At 46.6% G+C, this 21113-nt stretch overlaps 1 protein-coding gene across 4 annotated transcripts in view; it reads left to right on the top strand.

Moving 5' to 3' along the window:
• The window catches only part of ARHGEF3 (Rho guanine nucleotide exchange factor 3), a 274736-nt gene that overhangs the window by 202790 nt on the left and 50833 nt on the right, over positions 1-21113 (top strand). Inside the window, exon 1 of one of the 4 annotated variants that reach the window (XM_084794853.1) lies at positions 1055-1305. The exons of 2 other annotated variants lie outside the window; for them this stretch is intronic. In XM_084794853.1, the coding sequence (XP_084650979.1) occupies positions 1213-1305 (93 nt within the window). In that variant the 5' untranslated portion in view covers positions 1055-1212. Of the gene's footprint in view, positions 1-1054; positions 1306-21113 lie in introns of those variants that run through there. One more of the 4 variants, XM_084794852.1, reaches the window with a different exon arrangement.

The raw sequence follows: 21113 nt of genomic DNA, 5'->3' as shown, positions 1-21113 counted from the left end.
GCTGTAACCTTAAAGTTCCTTTGTCCACTAACTTTAGCCCTTTTTATCCCAGATGTTTCTCCTCTGCCACTAGGGACAGTGTAAGAGTGGCTCAGATTCTTCTACGGCTGTGTTTGAACACAAATGTTGTTGTACTGTCCATAGTGTAATATTTTAGATGCTGGGAATTGAACCCAGAGCCTCACTCTTGCTGACCCTTCTACCAAAGAGCAGCACTCCCAGCCCTTTGCAGTTATTTTCAAACTGAGTCCAGTATAAAGGAGATCTTTCAGTTCCACGCCCATAGACCCAGCTCCTGTCTGATCGCTGTGGGGTGGTGTTCTATGGTGAAGAAAGTTTACTTAAGCTCTCTACTGAAGACTGTTACCATTGTTTCTAGTTTTGTTTGTTTTTCCGTGGGCAGGGCTCTAGCAAGGACCTTGTCGCTGCTCCTTGGGCTTTTATAGTGTCAGCGTTTCCCCAGAAAAGATCCCCCAAAGCGTGGTCTTCGCTTTAGAGTGGAAACAGACCGAATCAATCCTGCATGGGTGTAGAGCGGTCTGCCTGGAGAGGACTCCGTGCGTGGTGGAAAGTATTTGTCTCTTAGCTGGCCGAGGTTGGTTTTGAATTATTCACACCTCACTCTTATGTGAACTGCACACTTAAGATGGATGCATTTTACTGTTTGCACTGCTTTTACCCTACTAATGATGTTCATTTGGGGGGTGGGGGTGGGGGGGGGTGGAAAGAGTGAATCCAGGACAGCCAGGGATCCAGTCAAAAAATAAAATAATGTGTAAAGTTTTGCTTGGGACTTGCCCCCTCGCTCTATCTGTGTTTGCCCCGGGCCCTAGCCTCCTTGCTACAGGCTGTTCTTCCACGAGTCGAGCTGTCTCGGGTCTGGCGGCTCCACTCGCATTCCCTGAGGCCCCCAAAACTGGCAGAAAGGTCCCAGCCCCAGGGGGTGTCTGCAAGTTCTCACCTGGTTTTCCTAGGGGGCGTGATCCGCCTCTCTAGTCCCGCCTACTCGCCCGCCCTCTGTGGGCGTGACCTCAGCGACCGCGCCCCTCCCGCTGAAGCCTAAGCGCCTAGTCCACCCGGCTTGAAGCCGCTGTAGGTGTCTGCGTCGTCGCCGCCGCCGGCATCGTGGAGCTCGGGCCCTCTTTCACCCGGGATTTTTGTTGTCGCCTGGGCTCAGCAGTGACATCTCAAAGGGCAGGCCCGGCAGCCGCCATGGTGGCCAAGGATTACCCTTTCTACCTCACTGTCAAGAGGGCAAACTGCAGCTTGGAGGCGCCCCTGGGCAGCGGGGCGGCCAAGGACGAGGTAGGACGCGCTCTCCACACACCTGCACCTCCCTGCTCCTCCGCCGTCTTCCCCTGTGTACTGCTCGCATTCTCTCCATCTCCCCCAAGTGCTGCGTTTCTCCGGATCCCCACTTCGAGTGTTTTCCCTTCACACCTTCTCCGTGGGTCCTCTCTCCCTGCCAATCTCCCTGCGCCCGGGAACTGCAGCTCCTCGCTGCTGCTTCTCCTGCCCAACCGTCCGGCAGATAGAGCCCCAGTCTCTGTCTAGTGCGGGCAAAAGCACCTACCGCTGACCTGTTGGGAAGGCCCGGGGGTCAGGAAAGAGCCCCTTCATAAAGCAATGTCTATCCCTCCCCAGCCGGGGTTGGGAGAGAGCCTAAGTTCTTGCGGACCGGTTCAGACAGCTCACCAGCCACACTAGGTTTTGCAGCTGTTGGAGAGCAAGGGCCGGCCCGCCCGGGCACCTTTACTTGTCACAAGTAAGCAATAAAGGACGTTGCGGGAGGGTGTCGTTCATTTTGGGTATGGGTTGAACGAGTAATCGAGGGTCTCCTTCATGACTGCTGAGAATGAGTTATACTCTGGCGAGATGGGAAGCTGCCTTGAAATACTGGAAGCAGTTCCCCTTTCTTGGGAAGTTTTTTTGTGCCCTTGGGTAGTTGAGGGCGTCCTCTCTGATTGGTTTTCTTAGGCTTTCCTCCCCCACCCCCATGTGTCCTGTCTCTGGCAAATTGTTGACTGCCCTTAGACGTTGGTTAGGTTCAGCTGGGAGGAGATGGGCGATCCTCACTATTTTTTCAGGATTTTAGAAAAGGCAGTTGCTGACCCGGGCATGGTGGCGCACACCTTTAGATCTCAGCACTCCGGGAGGCAGAGGCAGGTGGATCTCTGTAAATTCTAGGGCAACCTGGTCTACAAAGCCAGTCTAGGACAGCCAGGGCTGTTACACAGGAAAAACCCTGTCTCGAAAAACCGAAAGAAGGAAAAAAAAAAAATGTCGGTTGTCTTATCAGTCCCCAGCTGTGGTGTAGTCATCTTTATGCCTGTGCCTGTGTTCTCCACTCTCCTTTACCTCTGAGGACAACCACGGGGGTGAGGGGAAGATGAAGCTAGAGGCAGGTGTGTGTCGCCCTTGACACTGCCTTCGTGAGTTTCCCTCACTGCGGAGGTGGGGGGTTGGGGGGGGGGGACTAGCATCATAGATTCATTTCCTACAACAGGATTGTTCCCTCCCCCAACAGGACTCCAATAGGTTCTGGTCATATCCCCCTTTTTGTATGCTGAGTACAAGCTAAGCTTCTCTCCTTTCCCTAGCTCAGTTGAATATTTTTAGAGATTTTTTTTACTCTCAGCAGCTGTGGAAGTGTGGTTGGTTCACATTTCTTTGGACAGGGTGGTACCTTCAAGGAGTTCAGGGCGGTGCAGCCTGGAGTGGATGTGAGTTTTCAATCGCAGTGGGGATGTTGGCTCCTCAAACTCCTAGGAGGAAAAAAAGCACAAGCGACTTGGCTAAATAAAGTGGACCAAAGAAAACAATAGTGAAAATAGCTGTGGATTCTGACCACTTCTTTTCTCTCTCTCCGTCCTGTGTTTTGGTGAGGCTTAAGTGAACCTCCCTGCTTGTTCTTTCTTTGTTAGTCATAGTCTGTAGATATATGCTGTAACATTTCATGAACTGTTATGCTAATTTCCCTCACTACTAATTGGATCCTCAAAATCTAATATGCTTCATTTTCCCTTTGTAGGGATGTGCTTGTGTAAAAACAAGGATGGGAGGTGAATGCTTTGGGGGGGGGGGATAGTTGGTCAATATTTTTCAAGTATCACTATTGCGTTTTATTATTATAATTACTTTTAGCATAATAAAAGTACATTTTACACAACTTGAGACAGAGGTGGATGCTTCCAAGTTCATTGGTCAGATATAAATCACTTCCTAATAATGGAGATAGGCAAAATTGGAAAAAGAAACCTAAGTGGGTTTCGGGGGAAGTACAAAAGGCAGCTTCTGTAGACAAGGCTTCTGGCAAGCTGTGGAATGAAATATATTTTCTGCCAGCAGGTGTCGCCAGTATTTATAAATGTTAAAAAAAAGCATTCACTTACTGTCTTTTTAAAAATAAGATTATATAATTGTTTATAAAGTGCATATTGATTGCTAGGTCCTGTGAAAGTTTCTTTTTTAGGAGATTTTTTTTCTTTGTAAAAAGAAAAATAATAAAAGGAAACCCATCTGTCTGAAGGCCTTCCTAGCCTGATAGGACCCATTGACCTTCAAGGTGCTTGTGGCTGAGCACCTGTGCCTGGTACAGTTGCGGAGTGGCAGTTCCTCCTGAGCCCGCTCTAGGGAGGACCGAGGGTGGAACATGGCACCATCCAAGTCCTTCTAGCACTCAGTCACCAGCAAGGTGATGGCCACTTAACAGGAAGCTCAGGGGGGAGCAGGCTTTGATGCTCCCCAGATGCCATGTACCATGTACCTAAGTACAAATGAGGTAAACAATGCTCTTTAAAAGTAAATAATAAAATTTATCTTCAGGATTTCATTTAAATGTTTCTTTGTTATTACAATAGTAGCTAGCTCCTGTGGAAGTAAAAATGATATGTAAACATTTTTTTTTTCTTTTAAAAGGTCTATTTTAACCTCTGAGCCATCTCTTCACCCTAAAAGATCTATTTTAAACTTTAAAAAATATTCTACATAGGTTATAATAGTGTATGTCTGATGTTTGTGTCAACTAATAAAATATTGCTTCTCACTCTGGCATTTCTTGTGGGCATATGAGTTGCGTTGCAAGTGTTTAATTTTAATGCCTATGACTAACTAAATCCTCCGGCTCTAATCATTACTGTGAAATGTGAGGAGCGTGGTGCGTAGCTTTGGATTTTCACAGAAAAATGTCGTAGGACATGAGCAGCTTATTTCTTCTGATCGTTAATGCAGCATTGCTCAATTTATCTCAGTTTTCATATTCATGAAAACTCTGATCACTTCCTGTGCTGGGAGGGGGTGCTCATCCTAGGACGACTAGGTGCTCTCAATACCTGATCAGTTCTCTGAAAGGGAAGCTGATCTCCCCAGTGAACCAGGCTGATTATCAGCTAAACATCCATTTCGCTGTGGTGAGGTTCATTTTAAATAGAAGATTCAGTAGCCAGGCATGGTTGAGAAAGCTAGAGTGGGGACAGGCTTTTTTAAGAGTTGTAGATCAACTTGTTATGTTCAGTGTGTGTGTGTGTGTGTGTGTGTGTGTGTGTATGCACAGACACATGCAAGTTCAGGCATGTGGAGGTTAGAGAGCAACTCTCTGCCCAGTGCACAATCTGGAGACTGGACTCAGGTCATCAGGTTTGTATGCTTTTACCTGATAAGGCATGTCCCCGACCCTCAATTTCACCTGTAATGGAAATCCAGACATCTCTGTGTTAGATCTGGCATCCTGGTAGACTGCTCACTTTGGGCATAGATGTTGCTTGGCATCTGGCTTCATTTGGTTGGTGGTATTTCTAGCCATTGCCTTTCTCTCTTGGTGCTTATGAACATTTCAGTGCATAGATAATAGGTGTAGTTTGTGAGTGGTTGAATATTAGTTACTCTGGGCTCCCAAAAGTATAGGTTCTAGTTTTTCCTCAATCAGTAGCCTAGCATGGACCATGAATAATGGGATACACTGGACATAAAATTATAGTGTTCTCCCCTCCACCATGCCTAGGCCTCTCATAAGACTCCTACAATGATGCAGCTCATCACCAAATATGTATTACTATTATTCCAGCTTGGTGACTAAGGGCACTAAAGAGAGGTGACTGGCAGAAATATACAAAGAAAATCCAGCCTGATCCAAGATTCAAAACCAGATTTCTGGGTCTAATAGGGAAGAGGAGGAGGAGGAGGAAGAAGAGGAAGGAAATGCAAAACAGACATATGAAATGCTCCAAATAACCATGGTCTTTTAGATATGTAATCTTAATCATATAACTGAGAAGGTGCCTCTGAAGCTTTAGCCACAAGGTAAGCTGGTCCCTGTGTTCTTCTGTGATTTATGCCTCCCCAAGTCAACAACTGTATTTGAAAAGTGTGCCCACTTGAGTGCCAGTTATGGAGCTAAGTGGTCACTGCTTTCCTGTACTTAGCTTTTCTTGAAATCTGCATCATACAACATTGAACTGTCTGTCTGTACGACCAACTGCACGGAAACAGCCGTGGCAGCTATTACAGCTAGATGCTAAAACATCTTGAGATGGCTTAGAAGGCCTCAGAGTTTGCTGGCAGAAAAGCCCCATAGTTACCCAGAGAAAGGTCATTACTCCCTGGTAGTGTCTGGCTGTGGTCACTAAGCTATCACTCCAAAGCTTCCTCCGCTGGGAGGGTTGTCTTGGAGATATGGTTCTCCAAGATGATCGTATACTGAATAAGATATATTAGAGGACAGGAAATTAACTTCATACATGTTGTTATGTACATACAATGCTTTCAAGGCATTGACTCTGGATTAAGACTGTCTGGGTCCCCTCGTCTTCCCTACCATCTGATAGTGGAGTGACCTTGGACAAACCACGGTGCCTCGCCAAGCATTAGTTTCTTGATGGTAAAATAGAGGTGATGATAGTGCTGCTCCTAGGATTGTAGTGAAGGCCAAATGAGATCATTCATGTAGTGCCTGGCACATAAGTAATCTCAATGAGTATTATCAAGCCTGGTGTGGTGACTCACACCTGTAATCTTAGCACTCAGAAGAGAGGGGTGCCCTCATTTGTATGTTGTCCACCTTGATCACGGTCACAATAATCATATGAGTTGCCTGATATCCCTTGTCTTTGTTAGGGTTACTATCACTGTGATGAAACACCATGACCAAGAGAAAATTGAGGAGAAAAGGGTTTATTCTATTTACCTTTGCACATCACAGTGCATCACCAAAGTCAGGGCAGGAACCTGGAGGCAGGAGCTGATGCTGAAGCCGTGGAGGGGTGCTGCTTACTGGCTTGCTCCTCATGGCTGCGTCAGCCTGCTTTCTTACAGAACCCGGGACCACCAGTAGGGGGAGGCTGGGAGGGTACCACCCACAATGGGCTGGGCTTGCCTCCATCAGTCAGTAATTAAGATGACCTGCAGCACTTGGGAGGCAGAGGCAGGCAAATTGCTGTGAGTTCGAGGCCAGCCTGGTCTACAAAGTTAGTCCAGGACAGCCAAGGCTACACAGAGAAACTCTGTCTTGAAAAACCAAAAGAAAAAAAAAAAGAAAAGAAAAGAAAATGCCCTGAAGGCTTGCCTACAGCCCAGTCTTGTGAAGGCGCCTTCTCAATAGCGGTTCCCTCCTCTCGATGATTTTAGGTTGTGTCACCTTGACATGAAGTTATCCAGCACAACCTCTTTTGTAGAAGGAAAAACTCTGAGCAAGATGTCATGGCTGAGCTATGTGGTAGAGGTCCAAGACTCACAACTTAGTCTGACTGTGAAGTCTGTACTTTCCCAGCCACATCACATCGCCACAAAATGACTAAATCACTGGTCTCCGTACCACATAATACATGGAGGATAAACCTGCCTGCCCCGGAAACTGCCTCACAATTGAAGGCTCATTCTTTCCGTAGTGAGTGAGAGAGGCCTAACCCCCAGGCAGTGCTTCGGCAGCCCACTTCATAGACTGGCAAGCCCTGCTTGAGAGGGTAACTTCAACTGTGTGCGTCTCAAGACCACGAGGCAGGTCTTTGCCAAAACTCTACAGGCTCGGCAGTGTGAAGATGACACTGGCAGTTCTTCTATTAGTCAGTCTGCTTATCTACATGAGCCACCAGCCTTCCACATAAACCAATCATCAGGCTTAAATACCATCTTTTTTTTTTTTGTGCCCACCCCCCTCTTAAGACATCCTATAATTGTGGACCAGCGTCACCATTTTTACAACTGCCGGGTGAAAAGAAATAACTGACCCCGTCCTAATTTTGCAAACTCTCTGTAAACTTAATTGTTATTAGTGGTGTGCTTTTGTGTCTGGGGTGCCTTCAGCGGTGATGCGGATGTTCAGTTGCCCTGTGTCATTTGTCACAGGAAGAACTTGCTGCGATTGCATTGCTGCCCATTCTTGTGTCAGCTCATACACGTTGGTGATGAAGGGCAGCGGTTTTTCAGCCCCCTCCCCTCTTCGCCACTTGGTTTTCCCTGTTTTGGTTTTGGTAGACAGGAGCTACCAGCTTAGAAGAAGCTGTCAGAAGTTAATTAGGATAGGCCCGTGGACCTTCAGCTGGCTAGGAAGAATGGTCTCTTTAAGTCTAGGAACACTTGGGCATGGTTCTTCTGAGTTTGGGCTGTTGTGCTCTTTTTCAAGAAGGCAACCTTGGTTATATAAACTTCAGTTAACTGGAGCTGCACCAGAGTGCTTAACTGTAACCCCTAACAAAACAGGCTTTGCTTCCAGGGCTTTAAGAAACAAATAGACCAGCCTGGTCTACAAAGCAAGTCCAGGACAGCCAGGGCAACGCAGAGAAACCCTGTCTCAAAAGAAGGAGAAGGAGTAGGAGAAGGAGAAGGAGAAGGAGAAGAAGAAGAAGAAGAAGAAGAGGAGGAGGAGGAGGAGGAGGAAGAAGAGGAAGAAGAGGAAGAAGAAGAGGAGGAAGAAGAAGAGGAGGAAGAAGAGGAGGAAGAGGAAGAAGAGGAAGAGGAAGAAGAGGAAGAGGAAGAAGAGGAAGAAGAAGAGGAAGAGGAAGAAGAAGAAGAAGAAGAAGAAGAAGAAGAAGAAGAAGAAGAAGAAGAAGAAGAAGAAGAAGAAGAAGAAGAAGAAGAAAAATAGAACAAGCCAAGGAAATGGCCCCAGGTCACTGCATCAGAGTTTCCTGGGAGAAAGAGTCTGTTGAGAACCAGTGCCCTGTCCGCCTGCAGCTGCTGGATGCGTTCAATCTCTGCTTAGCATTTCCAGGAACAGGGAGCTCATAGCTTGTGAGGCTTTTCTTTTTTCCTTTTTTGAGGCAGGGTTTCTCTGTGTAGCCTTGGCTGGCCTGGATTTGTTTTATAGACCAAGCTGGCCTTGAACTAACAGAGATCCGCCTGCCTCTGCCTCCCTGAGTGCTGGGATTACAGCTGTTATTCTATAGTGTATTTTCTCATGTGTCTCAAATATTTGAAAACTGCTGTCCTTCTCCTAATCCCTCCCATTCACACCCTTGCTCATAACCCACCCAGTTTGTGTCCATTCCTTCTCCTTGTTTTTGCTTATTTTATCTCCACATCCTAATTGTGTGCCCAGAAATGATGAGTATTGATCAGCCCAGAAATACTAGCATTACACCAAATTATGATAAGTCAACAAAAGTTTCTTTTTTGGTGGTGTTTTGAGAAAGGGTTTCTCTGTGTAACAGCTCCGGCTGAAGGTGAGAGTGTGTTTCAGCTTCCTAACCCTATAACAAAATAAATAAAAACAGGTGTCGGGGAGGGGGGAGGGGGTCCTGTTTTAGCTTACAGTGCTTGAGATTTCTTCCACCTGGCCTCTCACCTCCTACAGTTTCTTAGTACTTCTCAAAAGAGTGCAAGCAGCTGGGGAACACGGCCTCAGTATGTGCCTGCGAGAGACATTGTGCACGTAAGCTGTAACAGTGGGTAAGGCAAGGACTGACTGTTCTTTTCATCAACCAAGGCAAGCAAAATCATGCTCCCTCTTTTCCTAGTCTTGACCAAAATCTGGCTTGCCGCCATGTTGACTGAAGCTACCAGTCATATTACTTAATGGGGTTACTTGTAAGCAGAACTCTTTGGGAAGTGTTAGAAGGTTGACTAGAACTCCGCACAAAGTGACTTCATGCTTGGGTCGGTGAATTGGAGACCTTTGCCCTGGCCTGTACTTCAGAATCCCAAACTGCAAACAAGGACTACTTTGTGCTGATAGGAGATCACTGTTAGAGTGAAAAACAAGCCACAAAGAACGGATGGGCGTAAACGTCTGCGCATGTAGGTGACGTATGTTAACCCGGTGTCTTCTGAGTTCTACAGATGTAGTAGCTACAGAAGACGTGATAAACAGCCAAGAGAAACACATTTCCTCAAATACCTTTTCACAGATACTAGAAGTTGGCAGTCTGACTGAGTCAAATAAAACTGAGAGCTCAAGCCAGGGCCTTACAATACTGTATACTATAGGACACAGCATTTACCACCAGTTGCCCAGTCTAGAAATTTGGAGTCTTTCTGAAAGAAGCAGCCACACAAAGGAGAATAAATACGTCAAGGAATGGAAACAGATAAAGGCTGAGCCTGGTGGCCAGAAGGGCTAAGGCTTCCTTTTAGCTATTTCTAGCATGAACTTGTGGCCAGTGCTAGCTCCCTTCTCAAAGGTGTTTATAACAACCCCAGGTAAATCCAGAAAAGATAACACTGAGGTCTCCAGGAGAGGTTTTTCTCACGCCCCCCCCAACCCTTGCAGTGCTATGGATTGGACTCAGGGCCTTCTGGTGCTAAGCACACGTTCTCCTGCTGAGCTCTGATCTCCTAATGAATTTTTTGTTGCTGTTGTTTTGCTTTTTTTCTCCAGACAAGGTTTCCTTGTATAGCCTTGGATGTCTCGGACTTGCTTTGTAGACCAGGCTGGCCTCGAACTCAGAGATCTGCCTGCCTCTGCCTCCCTAGTGCTGGGATTAAAGACGTGCACCACTACTGTCCAGCTGTGAATTCTTAATTTTACATGTCACACTTTTGGAAATGGATGTTGGTGGGCCATCTGTAGCCTGCAGTCTTTCTTCACTTTCATAGGCCTTGTCTGCCATGCTGGCTGCTGCTTGGTTAGTTGTGTGTGTGTTGGAGGCAGGAGGGCTCCTGGTTGTGACCTTGTGAAAGGGCTTGGGAACCTCTGTGAAAAAGGAAATAAACTCTGAGAAGAAGAGAAAAAGTATGGCAAAGTGTAAGCCACAGAGGCAGGGTGAAGTGTCATCTCCACCCCCTTCTGCCTCTGTGGTTTGGCAATGACACCCTGCTTTCTCTCGTGAATCTATGTGTGCTTCATGCCCAGGCTCCAAGGGCGGGCAGCAGTTCTGATACCCGCAACAGGAAGTGGAAGATGGCTTCGTAATGCTCCTAAATGCAGCACTTGTCTCTGAGTTGGTTCTGATGAGAGCTTCTCACTAGAGGACAGGGCACAAGTGGGCTCAACCACTCAGAACCTCTGAATTCTTTGTCTTTGTCCCTGGGAAGGAAGGACTGGATTCAGTCATTAGTTCCCAAAAGGTTAGTGTCATGCCACCTATGACAGCTCAAATGATACAGAAATAAGATCCAAAGTAGATCAAGTCACTTTTCCTTTCCAGGTCTCTTCCCTCGGTTCTGATTAGGTCAGGTCACTTTGGACCTAGTATGTCTTTAATGCCTCTATCATGTGCTAATTTCCCCTTTTAACAAAGTGTAAGAATCAGCCTTGGAAGCTTCAAAGAGGGGGAAATATTTAACAAAAGCCCAACACAGGTAGGAGTGTGTGTATGTGTGTGCGTTATAGAAGATACAAGTCCACCTCTGGACTCTTCTCTCTCTCTCTCTCTCTCTCTCTCTCTCTCTCTCTCTCTCTCTCTCTCTCTCTCTCCTTCCCTCCCTCCCTCCCTCCCTCCCTCCCTCACCCACCTCCAACTCCCCCAGTGCTAGGGTTACAGGCATGAGCTGCCACAAGCCAACTTTTTACATGGGCACTGGAGATCTGAGCTCAGGTCTTACATGATTCTTTTTTTCATTTACAGAGTTGATACTTTGTTTTGACTGTAAGTTCACCAAAGTAACATATTACCAGTTTATGGATGCAATAAGTACCTGATAGCTTGTGTGATCCACACATGTGGAAAAGGCTGTCATGGTGGCCCTCTGTAGTGAGAAACGGGTGTGAGGCGTGCTCTGAGGGTTCCTCCATGACTGGTATAGTATAGCAAGCTCACGGGTTTGAACACAGTCATCTTCAGAGTAAACAAAATTGAACATAGAACATAGGACCCATACTTCAGATATTAAGGCTTTAAAGTAGACAACAAGGAGTTCTAGTGTACATAGGAAATTCTGGACTCCATGTTAGTCAAGCTTTTAAAAAGGTATTTTTATTGTTCTAACAATATAACTAAAAAAATTTTTTATAAAGCTTCAAAGAAAGTTCCAGATTTCCAAACGAACTTATTTAACCCAAGATTGCCTCTCAACAAAGGCCAGCAAATAGGAGTCGGGAACTAGGATCGAAAATTAGGCTGAGCTGAGTTCTTAATCCCAACTCTGGGCCTCTTGTGAGTTGAAGAGACCTTGGGCTGGGCTCATCCTCTTAAATCTTGCTTTCCTTCTTTGTAAGGTAGGATTTCCAAAAGAAATAAATTAAAGGGACAGCCACAGGACTTCAGATTGTTAGCGGCCAAGATGGCTTCTGTTTTGGGTGGAAGTCTCTGAGTATGAAACCAGGTTACTCTTCGTAGGCAGTACTAAGTCACTTTTCCCAGGAGTCAAAAAGGAATTATTGTTTTGTTCTTTTTAATGAAAGATGTTCGAAGACACTGACAAGCTTTACATTCTTACCTTACAGGTAGGCTAGACATGCGTGCTGTGGTGTGGTTTATAGTTCCTGGAAGGACTTTTAAACAGGAGGTGGTGTGGGAGGCCGAGTACACAGGCAGCCTGGCCACTGAGGCAGCTCCCTGCTGGCATGCATCCTCCAAGACTCTCAGCCAGCATTGGCCACAGACAAAGACAAGCAGATGAGGGTAAGCTTAGTTGCTTTGAGCTCCTCATGCCTTATTCTAATAGGACACCTTAATTACAAATAAGTCCTTTGTTAGAAGTGTAGAGGAAACTCCACAGTGTGATGACTACATTGATAAAGAATTGAATAACTCTGGCCGGGGCATGGTGGCGCATGCCTTTAATGCCAGTTCAGGAGGCAGAGGCCGGTGAGTTTGAGGCCATCCTGGTCTACAAAGCGAGCCAAGGCTACACAGAGCAACCCTATCTCAAAAAACAAACAAACAAAACAAAACAAAAAAGAACTGAATAACTAAAATATGACCTCCAGTGTTCTTTAATTGTCAGCAAACAAATACTGAGGCCTTACTGTGTATATTGTTTTCCCTCATGATTAAAACACAAAGGGCATGCTTTCTGACTGCAAGGAACTTCTATTTGAGTTTGATCAAATCATTAGCAAAACTAACATATAGATAGTAACCATCAATCTGTGATAGGCGCAATTAGTGAGGAACTTGGAAGCCAGTAAACACCATGTATTAGAAAGTGGTCAAGTGAGGCCACTAAGGCTAGATGCCATCTACCCCAGGTGTACCCTTGGATGGTCATGTCTGCTGGAGACACGTGGGCAGAACACCTCACATGTGTCTGTCACACTGGACCCAGAGTGAAAGGGTAGACCACAGCAGGCTCAGCTCCTCCTCCTCCTCCTCTTGTCACTTTGCCTCAGATGTCACCCCTCCTGGGCCTATGAAGTCAGATTTCCCATGCAGGTTCCCCCTGGCTTAGGAAATTAGCAGAACGCAGGCCTTGTAGACAAGTGAGTGGCCTCGGGCTCTATACTGGCTAGGCGATCCTGGGAGAAATTCTAAACCCCTTTAAGTCTTGCCTGCTCTATGAAATGGGAAAATGAGTAGCATTGACTCAAGGCGTTAATGGACAGAAATCCCTTGGAGGTGAACTGGCAGGATATTGCTCTTGCATGCCATGATGCTGGTCTAAGAGGAAATTATGTACCCTGGGAAGTCAGTGTGGGGGTGGCAGGAAAGGCTTTCAAGTCAGGTAGGTTTGAATTCGAGTTTCAGCTCTGCCAGCTTGGTAAAACTTGGAGCAAGTGCTTTTCTTTCCCTGGACACCTGCTTCCTGTTCTATAAAATAAGAATCCGGGCACTGCTGCGTGAGATTGGTGAGAGACTGTGTGCTCGAGTCAGGCAGAGAGAGAGGCCTTGGCAGCAATTCCATAAGGCTTTGCAGGGTCAGCTACAGAAGAACCTGTTCCAGAATGAGAGGTGTGTGTGTGTGTGCGCGCGTGCATGCATGCACAGGGGTTTTTTACCCCAGAAATACATACCATATTCAGCAAAACTGCCTTCATCTCCTCTGGAAACTTATTGGCACCCATTGCTTCTGACTGCAAGACTAGGCCAACATTTTGTTTCCCGTAACAATCTGTGACTTGTCTTCTGTTTTTATAAAAAGTCACCAGCCACCAGCCATTATTGTTCAGTTTCCCGATTATCTTCTGTAGTTGAAATGAGCTGAACTTGATGTAGGAGATCTAGGCCTTCAGGGCTCCTTGCCTTCTTTGTCACTCGGTACCTTCTTTTTTTTCATACTCACACACACATGAATAGACTCTGGATAATGACACATCTGGCTTCATATTAAATTCTGGGGGCTAGAATTAACACGCAATCATGTTTCCAGGTTGCAAAAGTAGAGTTGAGAGAGCCAGTGTTTGCAACGAGCTTTCGGGGAAAACCTATTGTTAGGTGAGCAGTAAAAACAAAACAAAACAAAAACTTGTCATTAAAAATATGCTGCAGAATGAAAAGTAGCCGAGCAAACAATATTGTGTTCTGTGTGGGTGTGCACACCCATCGTAGGGAATAGCATCTTGAAACTATTTATATACTTACTTGAGGGGTATGTGGGATGACAAAAGAACTGCAAAATCTCTTGTAGATCACCACCCTCACAGCTTACTCTCTGCCTTATTTTTTTTCACATGCCAATTGTCAGGGGGTGGCAAGGTGTCACCCCAACATGAAAGTTTAAATTTTTAAAAAACATTATTCCCAATTCGCCGATTCTCATGTGGTTGTTTGGTAGCTTTTTCAGTTTAGAAGAACCAGATTTGGGTTTATTCTGTTCTCTCTTGGAAGCCGAGTGTTCTAAAATGTTCTGTATTTCCTGGTTGTTGCGCGTGGGAAGGTGCTGCTGAGGACACACGTGGGCCAGGCATCTGAAGGGATTAGTGATGCTGGGTACAGCTGGCACGTGCCAGAAGCATCACAAGTGTTTCGTGTTTCTTTCTGGAAGTCACATTCCTGAAAAGCTTCCTCACTCAATAATCTTTGTCAAAGCTAAGAAGCAAGTGGACAGCAAAGAAGTGTATCAGCTCTCTCCTTCGGCCATGGTCCTCAGCCAGGTGACCGTGAAGGTTTGACCTAGCAGCCAAATGTGGTCCCTGCCTTATCTTCAGACAGACAGCAGACCTGTCAGCTCAGCTCGCCTGAGACACGTGTCATCATCAGCTGGAACAATCCGTCCTATCCTTTGGGACACTGAGATTGAGATCTGTGCGCCTCTTTTCAGCCCTACTTGTATTTCGTTCTTCTGGGAAACTAAGAAGGCCCGTGGGAAGAGAGAGGACACAGGTGACGTGCGGGTCCTTGCTGAAGCAAAGGGCACCATGTTTGTGTGAGAAAAGTTCTACTTTGCACATCTGATAGATTGAATGCCCAGAGTTCCTATGCTTGCCTAATCCAGACAGTACTGGCGTCTGGCAAGAGCGCATACCAGCACCTATAACACATGATTCAGCAGGGGGTGGGCGGGGCCTGGCCTGTGCAGACCCATTTACTGTGCACCCTCCCCCCATTTCAGGTCGATATCTTAGGATTCCACCACTGTTTGTGTGTCCTCCGGCATAGCCTTGAAGCCCGCCAAGCCACTCCCAGTTTTCCCTCTGTCCAGCCAGAGTTTTACTAAACAGATAAAGCCACAGGAAGGAGAAGGGCAGGAATGGGGAATGAAAAATCTGTGGCCAGAACTTGGCAGTGGGATGGCAGTAAAAAGTGAGTTGGGAAGCTGCGGGGAATGGCAGTAGGCTGGAGGAGAAAGCAAGCTGCCCCTTGGACTTTGAGATTGGTTAGTGCTCCTTGTCTTATCAGGGGGCTCCCACTGAAGTGGGCCTGTGACACACACATTCCACAAGGTCTCACGTGCTTCTTCCCCCAGGCAACTCAGGAGAGTCCTTGCACTTCACAGCTAGAAAACCAAGTCAGAAGAGGTTACATTAGGGCTCAAGGATTATAATAGCATAGTGGTCTCTGGCCGGAAAGATGGGCTGGTATTTATCCATGAATTGATAGATTCTTTGGTCAAAGTGACAGGAACTTTGTTACCTTCTGCAGAGGCTTGTGGGTCATTCCTAAGCTAGTAGGGGGCCCACAGAATGTCTTAGAAGCAGTCTTGACATTTGTCCACACCAGCTTCCTCAAGTCTGGAACAAGGTTGGAAGAAGCCCCAAGGCCTGTTCTTCTCCTACCTAGCCCAGAGGGGTGGGGGAGGGAGCCAGGATATCCCTTCAGCAGAGGTAAACACAGACCAGCCTTATCCCCACCCACAAGTTCCAAGAAGTCAGTAGGAAGTAGCAGAGGAACTCCAAAGCCACAGAGGCCGTCCTTAGGGCCCAGTGGCAGGGACCAGGCTACCTTTGCCATCTCTTAGGGACCCCCTTGGTTTCATCCAGCCAGGACTGTCCAGTTGTATCACTTTTTCCAGACCTGGGAATGGCAACAGCATGCTGAGCACATCACCTGTGTAACATTCTTGCCCAAAATGTGCTGCATCTTTGTTTGCCAGGATAGCCTTCGCGTGATTCACAGCCCAGGGATGCAGCCCTGCTGGCAGGCCTTCTATTTTGTCAGAAGGTCTTACGCCTAAAGTTGACACACAGCACTTAGATTCTGGCCCTGTCTGCCTCAGCAGAGCAAAAAGCGCTGCTTAAAGTCAGGCAGGCAGCTGTGCAGCCAGGGACTGCAGGGAGACCTAAGTATTTGGCTTCCTCTTTCTCTGGAGGGCTGTAAGAACCGTGTCTGGGCATGACCAAGATGAGCTTCGGGCGATAGGGGTTGGCGCTGGCTGAAAGGAACTTACAGGGCTGTGGGTGTGTGTTTCTCCTTCTGCTTAGGGTTAAGTAATAGTAACATCCTGTGTAAGAGAATTTGAATGTGGTTTTCAGCTAAACTCCAATATTTTAGGGCTATTTATTAGATGTGTTTAATCTCGGGCCAATTTAGCCAGTAGCAGACTAATAAAATAACAAATGTGGGCTTGCTGCCAGGACAAATGTTGACTTACCCTTCTAATGTTGACTAAAATGAATAACTTTGAAAGTAATTGAGGAGGGAGGCCGTAGCCAACACTACAGACTGAAACAGTGGTTCTGTTTTATTTTACTGGCACTCCTGAGAGATTATGTACATAACCTGGGCTGCTGCCTGTTCCAGCTCTCTGAGAGGCCCATATTTTACTGAGTTATTTTCCAAAGCTTTTTTTTTCCCTTTAAATCCCTTCTTTCCTTAAGCCCATAAGCCTTCATTCAGCAAAAATGAATGTCCTCATTGCAGGTAAGTAGGATACTACACTTTTCCAAAATGGGACTCAAGGCTGGGCATGGTGGAGCACTTTTTTAATCCCAGCACTTGGGAGGCAGAGACAGGTGGATCGCTGTGAGTTAGAGGCCAGCCTGGTCTACAAAGTGAGTGCAGGACAGCCAAGATAACACAGAGAAACCCTGGAGAGGGAGGGAGGGGAGAGAGAGAGAAAGAAGAAAGAAACCAAAATGCCAAAATGGGGCCCAAACTTCAACGAAAATGAGAATTAAGACAATAACTTGAGCTCGGCAAGGGGGCACACGCCTCTCTAACATAGTGTAGTAGTGTAGAGATTGAGGAGGACCCTTGTTTGAGACCAGATTGGGCTCCATGGTAAAAACCCTTTCTCAAAACAATATTTTTAATAACTTGTTGAGAGTCTTCCTACAGAAACAAAACAGCATGCCCTGGACACCACTCCCCTGGCATTTGTTAGGAAATGAATTGTTTCTCTGGTTAGAACACACTGAATGAGAGTGAATCCTTCTCGTTTTCCCCATCCACCACTTTTCCTTCATTTTGCCATCAAGTTTATTCAAACATGAGAGGGCTGTAGTACTTTGCCAGCATTGTTTTGGACGTGAAGGGAGCCAAAAGACCACAGAATTTGTTGGAGCAAATGAGTCCTTTTCTGTGCTTATTGCCTTGTTTTTGTTTGTTCTGTTGCACTGTCTGGAAAGCTGCTTGCTACTGGGACACAGATCATGATTGCCTGAGCTGAGCCAGCTGTCTTGAAGTCTCTCCCTTACCCAAGGCTCTCCTCAAAGCAGCTGACTCACAGACCAGTGCTAGCTTACAAACCAGCTGCTGGACTTCTGGGGCTCTCTGGTGTAGGCAGAGCATGGCATGTACTGAGACCAAATGTCCTTGCTCCAACCTTAGCATGCTCACTGGGGGCTGGGCTGTGTTTTAGTGGGGTTGTTTGTTTGTTTTCAGATGGTAGGTATTGAATCCAGGACCTCATGCATGTTGAAGGCATGCTCTGCCAGTGAGAGCATGCCTATGAATATGTCACAAGCCACAGTATGTCCACTTTTATGGCCCCAAGTCAGCGGTTCAGCCATGATGTCTCTGTCATCCATGACCCAAGGTGTGAGATACTCTCGGGCACCTTGATCTAGTAGGGGCATGAGGCTGAGCCAACACGCTGGGTTCCTGGATATTATTTCTCCCGGCTCTCCCTGTTCTCTCAGTAGCAAAAACAAAACACACAAATTGTAGCTTTTTGTTGTTCTCCTTTGAACGACGGAAATCGGGGTGTTTTCCTCCTAGCACCTGATGCAAAAGAAAGAATTGAGCCATTTCTTAAATGGGAAGTGCCGTCTCCCTGTGTGCCCTGCGTGACGCAGCCAGCCAGCCAGCCGGACTCACAGCTGGCAAAAACAAACAAGGGCACGGTTTCCTCTGTGCGGAGAACAGCTAGTCCAAAGTTATAGGGGATCCTTCCTGGTGCCCAGAATCCCTGTTGATATCAGGGGTCAACCTCTGTAAGGGAAAATTAGGGTTCTGAGCTGAGTTTAAAGAGTGTTTGCTCACCTTGTAGGTTCAAAGCCAGTGACTCTGGAGCCTGTGTCGCTTGCTTCATCAGTGAAGCCAGGTTTCCACTGGAATTTAGGGTTCATTATTTGCCTTTCATCTTCTGGTGACAAATGACACCAGTCTAATTAACTATGTGCCAAGGGAAGGAGAGCAGGGCAAAGAGTAATAGTGGAAATTTTGGAATTCAGAGCAATCATTTCATTACTGTCTTTTTGTTTCTAACAAAGTGAGGTTCTCAGTAGCCAGCTCTCTGGAACCTTCTTTACTTGTCCTCCAGCCCCACTCCTCTGTTGCTTAAACCTCCTTTTTGCTGCCTGTGTGTCCTGTCATGCTTCCTGTCACCCTGCCCTGCACACCTTTGCCCGCCTCCTCTCGTGCAGCTTCACTGGCTCTTGGGACTCACCTTTGGCTTTCCTTTTGCAGCTGGGAGACACTCCTCAAAAGGTGACACCTGCACATTTCAGTGAAGCTCTCTTTGCAATTACAAAGTAAATAAACCCTCTCTCCAGTGGTCGTGTTAACTATGAGCAAGAGACAGTGGACTTTCACAGTAGGGGAATCCAGAGGGCAGCTGTGTTAGTTTCCTAGCTTCTGCAACAAAGACCCATAAGGCAAGTGGCTTAAGCAGCCAATATCGTTATCTCCATTCTGGAGACAAAGTAGCTGCTCCCAGGGTGTTCTCTGAGCCTGCCCAGGACTGCTTCCCTGCCTCTTTCTGGAGTGTGCTGGTCATCCTTGGTGTTCTCTGGCTTGTGGATGCATACCTCTCATCTGTACCTCTTGGTCATTGCATGTCCCTATCAGTGTGTTTCTGTCTAAATCGTCCCCTCACGTAAGGACATCTGTAATGGGATTCTCTAACCCACAATATGACCTCAGCTTGATTTATTTACAAAGATCCTAGTTCCCAATAAGGTTACACTCACAGACAATGGGTTTAGAGCTTATGTGTACGTTTCCACGGATAGCTGGGTTTAAAAGTTGTCTCTCTATCTCCTGGGGAGCTTCGCTGACCTATAGCAACACCATAACCACAGGTCCAAGCGGACATCCCTAGCTGTCAGACCTCACAGCATCACATCCCCTGTGATATAATGTGCTCAAGAAGGCACACCTTTTGATGCGCTCTCAACCAGAATACAAATAGCAAAAGTGCTAAAGCTCTTCAGGAGGGAGCATCGCACCAGTCTACCCTGAGAGACGCCCTGGAAAGTAACTGACCGGCGCTCCTGTGACCTAACAGCTAGAGAGCTACAGTGTTTTGCTATAAGATGATGAGAGCACTGTGTGTGGGGAACTGCCACTGATGGGAGGAAGCTATGAAGGATAAGACGGTGAAATGTAATGTGGGATTTCAAGTTAGATCCTGGAAGAGAAAAGGGACATTGGTGGGAAACGTGCTGAAATCCCAGTGGCTCCCGTAACATTTAGATCATGGTGTTGTGCCAATGCGAACTTCTTACTTTTGATAAATTTACTCTGGTTGTATAAGACAAACACTAGAGGAAGTGTGGTCAAAGGTATAGGAAACACCCTGTACTATTTTTGCAACTTATGTGAGAATCTAAAATTGCATCAACATTTTTTTTTGAAAATGAATATACATATATGGGGTGGTAAGTTCACCTTTTCTTGAAGGCAGAGATGGAGGTGGTAATAAAAGACATACCAGTTTGCAGGCCCTGTTCCACGTGCCACTTGCTGAACACCTGCTAGTCACAAAGCCTGCTCTGCGCGTCACCATCTTCTGTGAACTAGAGTAGCACAGCCTCTGCCGTCTGAGATATGTGACCTTGCGTGGGCGTTTATGATCCTCGGACCTCTGTACCCTCACCTGTACGATGAGGATAGTGACATGAGGTATATATTCTGAAGATGCCATGAGCATATCATGTAAAGCTCTGAGTCCGGTGCCTGCCACCGAAATCAAGGCCCCAAAGAAAGGCAGCTATTTCCCGTAGAATTCTCCGTAAGCCACTGTGCAGTAGTTATTCCTCCATTTTCCCCTTGAGGACATTGTGAATAACATGTCTAATATCCCACAGGAAATATGAGAGCCAGACTAAGATAAATGGCTGTCTACAATCACTTTGTCCAAAAAGCATCAGCACGAGATGGACTGACTGTCAGCAGCTCTTGGCAGGACCAGCTACGAAGCAGACTGTCACTTTCCACCGAGAGGAGAAACGGGGGTTTGAAGCAAAGCTATGGCTTGACAGGAAGCAGAGGCAGTCGGCTAGTGGTCAGTGAGAACCACTGACAGGCAGGGAAGGCCTTGGCAATCTCGCATGAGGCCTAGAGGTCAAGGAGAGCGAGAGTCTCGAGGGTAAACTGTAAATCAAGTGTGAGCAGTTTGGGGATCTAAGAGGGTGGAAGAGTCAAGGAAATTTCAGGAGGATGAGCTTCACATTGATTTGATTGGCAGGAACACTGAAGAGTGGGGAACTGGAAGGCCTTAGCTTCCTCCTTTGTAGAAAAGTGGAAATGGGAAGAAAGGCCTGAAGTTGGGAGGGGGCCATGAAGAAAGGAAAGCTCGCTTCCACAGGAAAGCAAATGCGGCAAGGTCAGAGCACTCTCGTCTGGGACACTCTGATCCTAAAGGGATTCTTTCTTCTCTGTGCTTCTAAAGTAAACCAGTTGGCCTCCACCAGATTACTTTATGGAGTTTAGTGATTAGGAGCCAGTGTGTAGATATATTAATAAAAGCAACAACAACAACAAAAGCAAAATGAAACCAACAAATCCAGTAGCTTCTGGTGTCCTCCCTCACAGGGCTCTACTGGTAAGCTCAGAGACTCCTCCTTTGCCCTTCTGCATTTGATGAAACATTTTCAGAGCAATTTTCTGTCTACTATGAAAAATACTTAAAAAGCCGGACGTGGTGGCGCACGATTTTAATCCCAGCATTCCGAGAGGCAGAGTTGTGAGTTTGAGGCC

Source organism: Acomys minous (genome assembly GCF_964271855.1).
Source record: "Acomys minous genome assembly, chromosome: 9".
NCBI lineage: Eukaryota > Metazoa > Chordata > Mammalia > Rodentia > Muridae > Acomys > Acomys minous.
The sequence above is the reverse complement of the archived record's forward strand: the minus strand, read 5'-3'. Positions and strand labels throughout refer to the sequence as shown.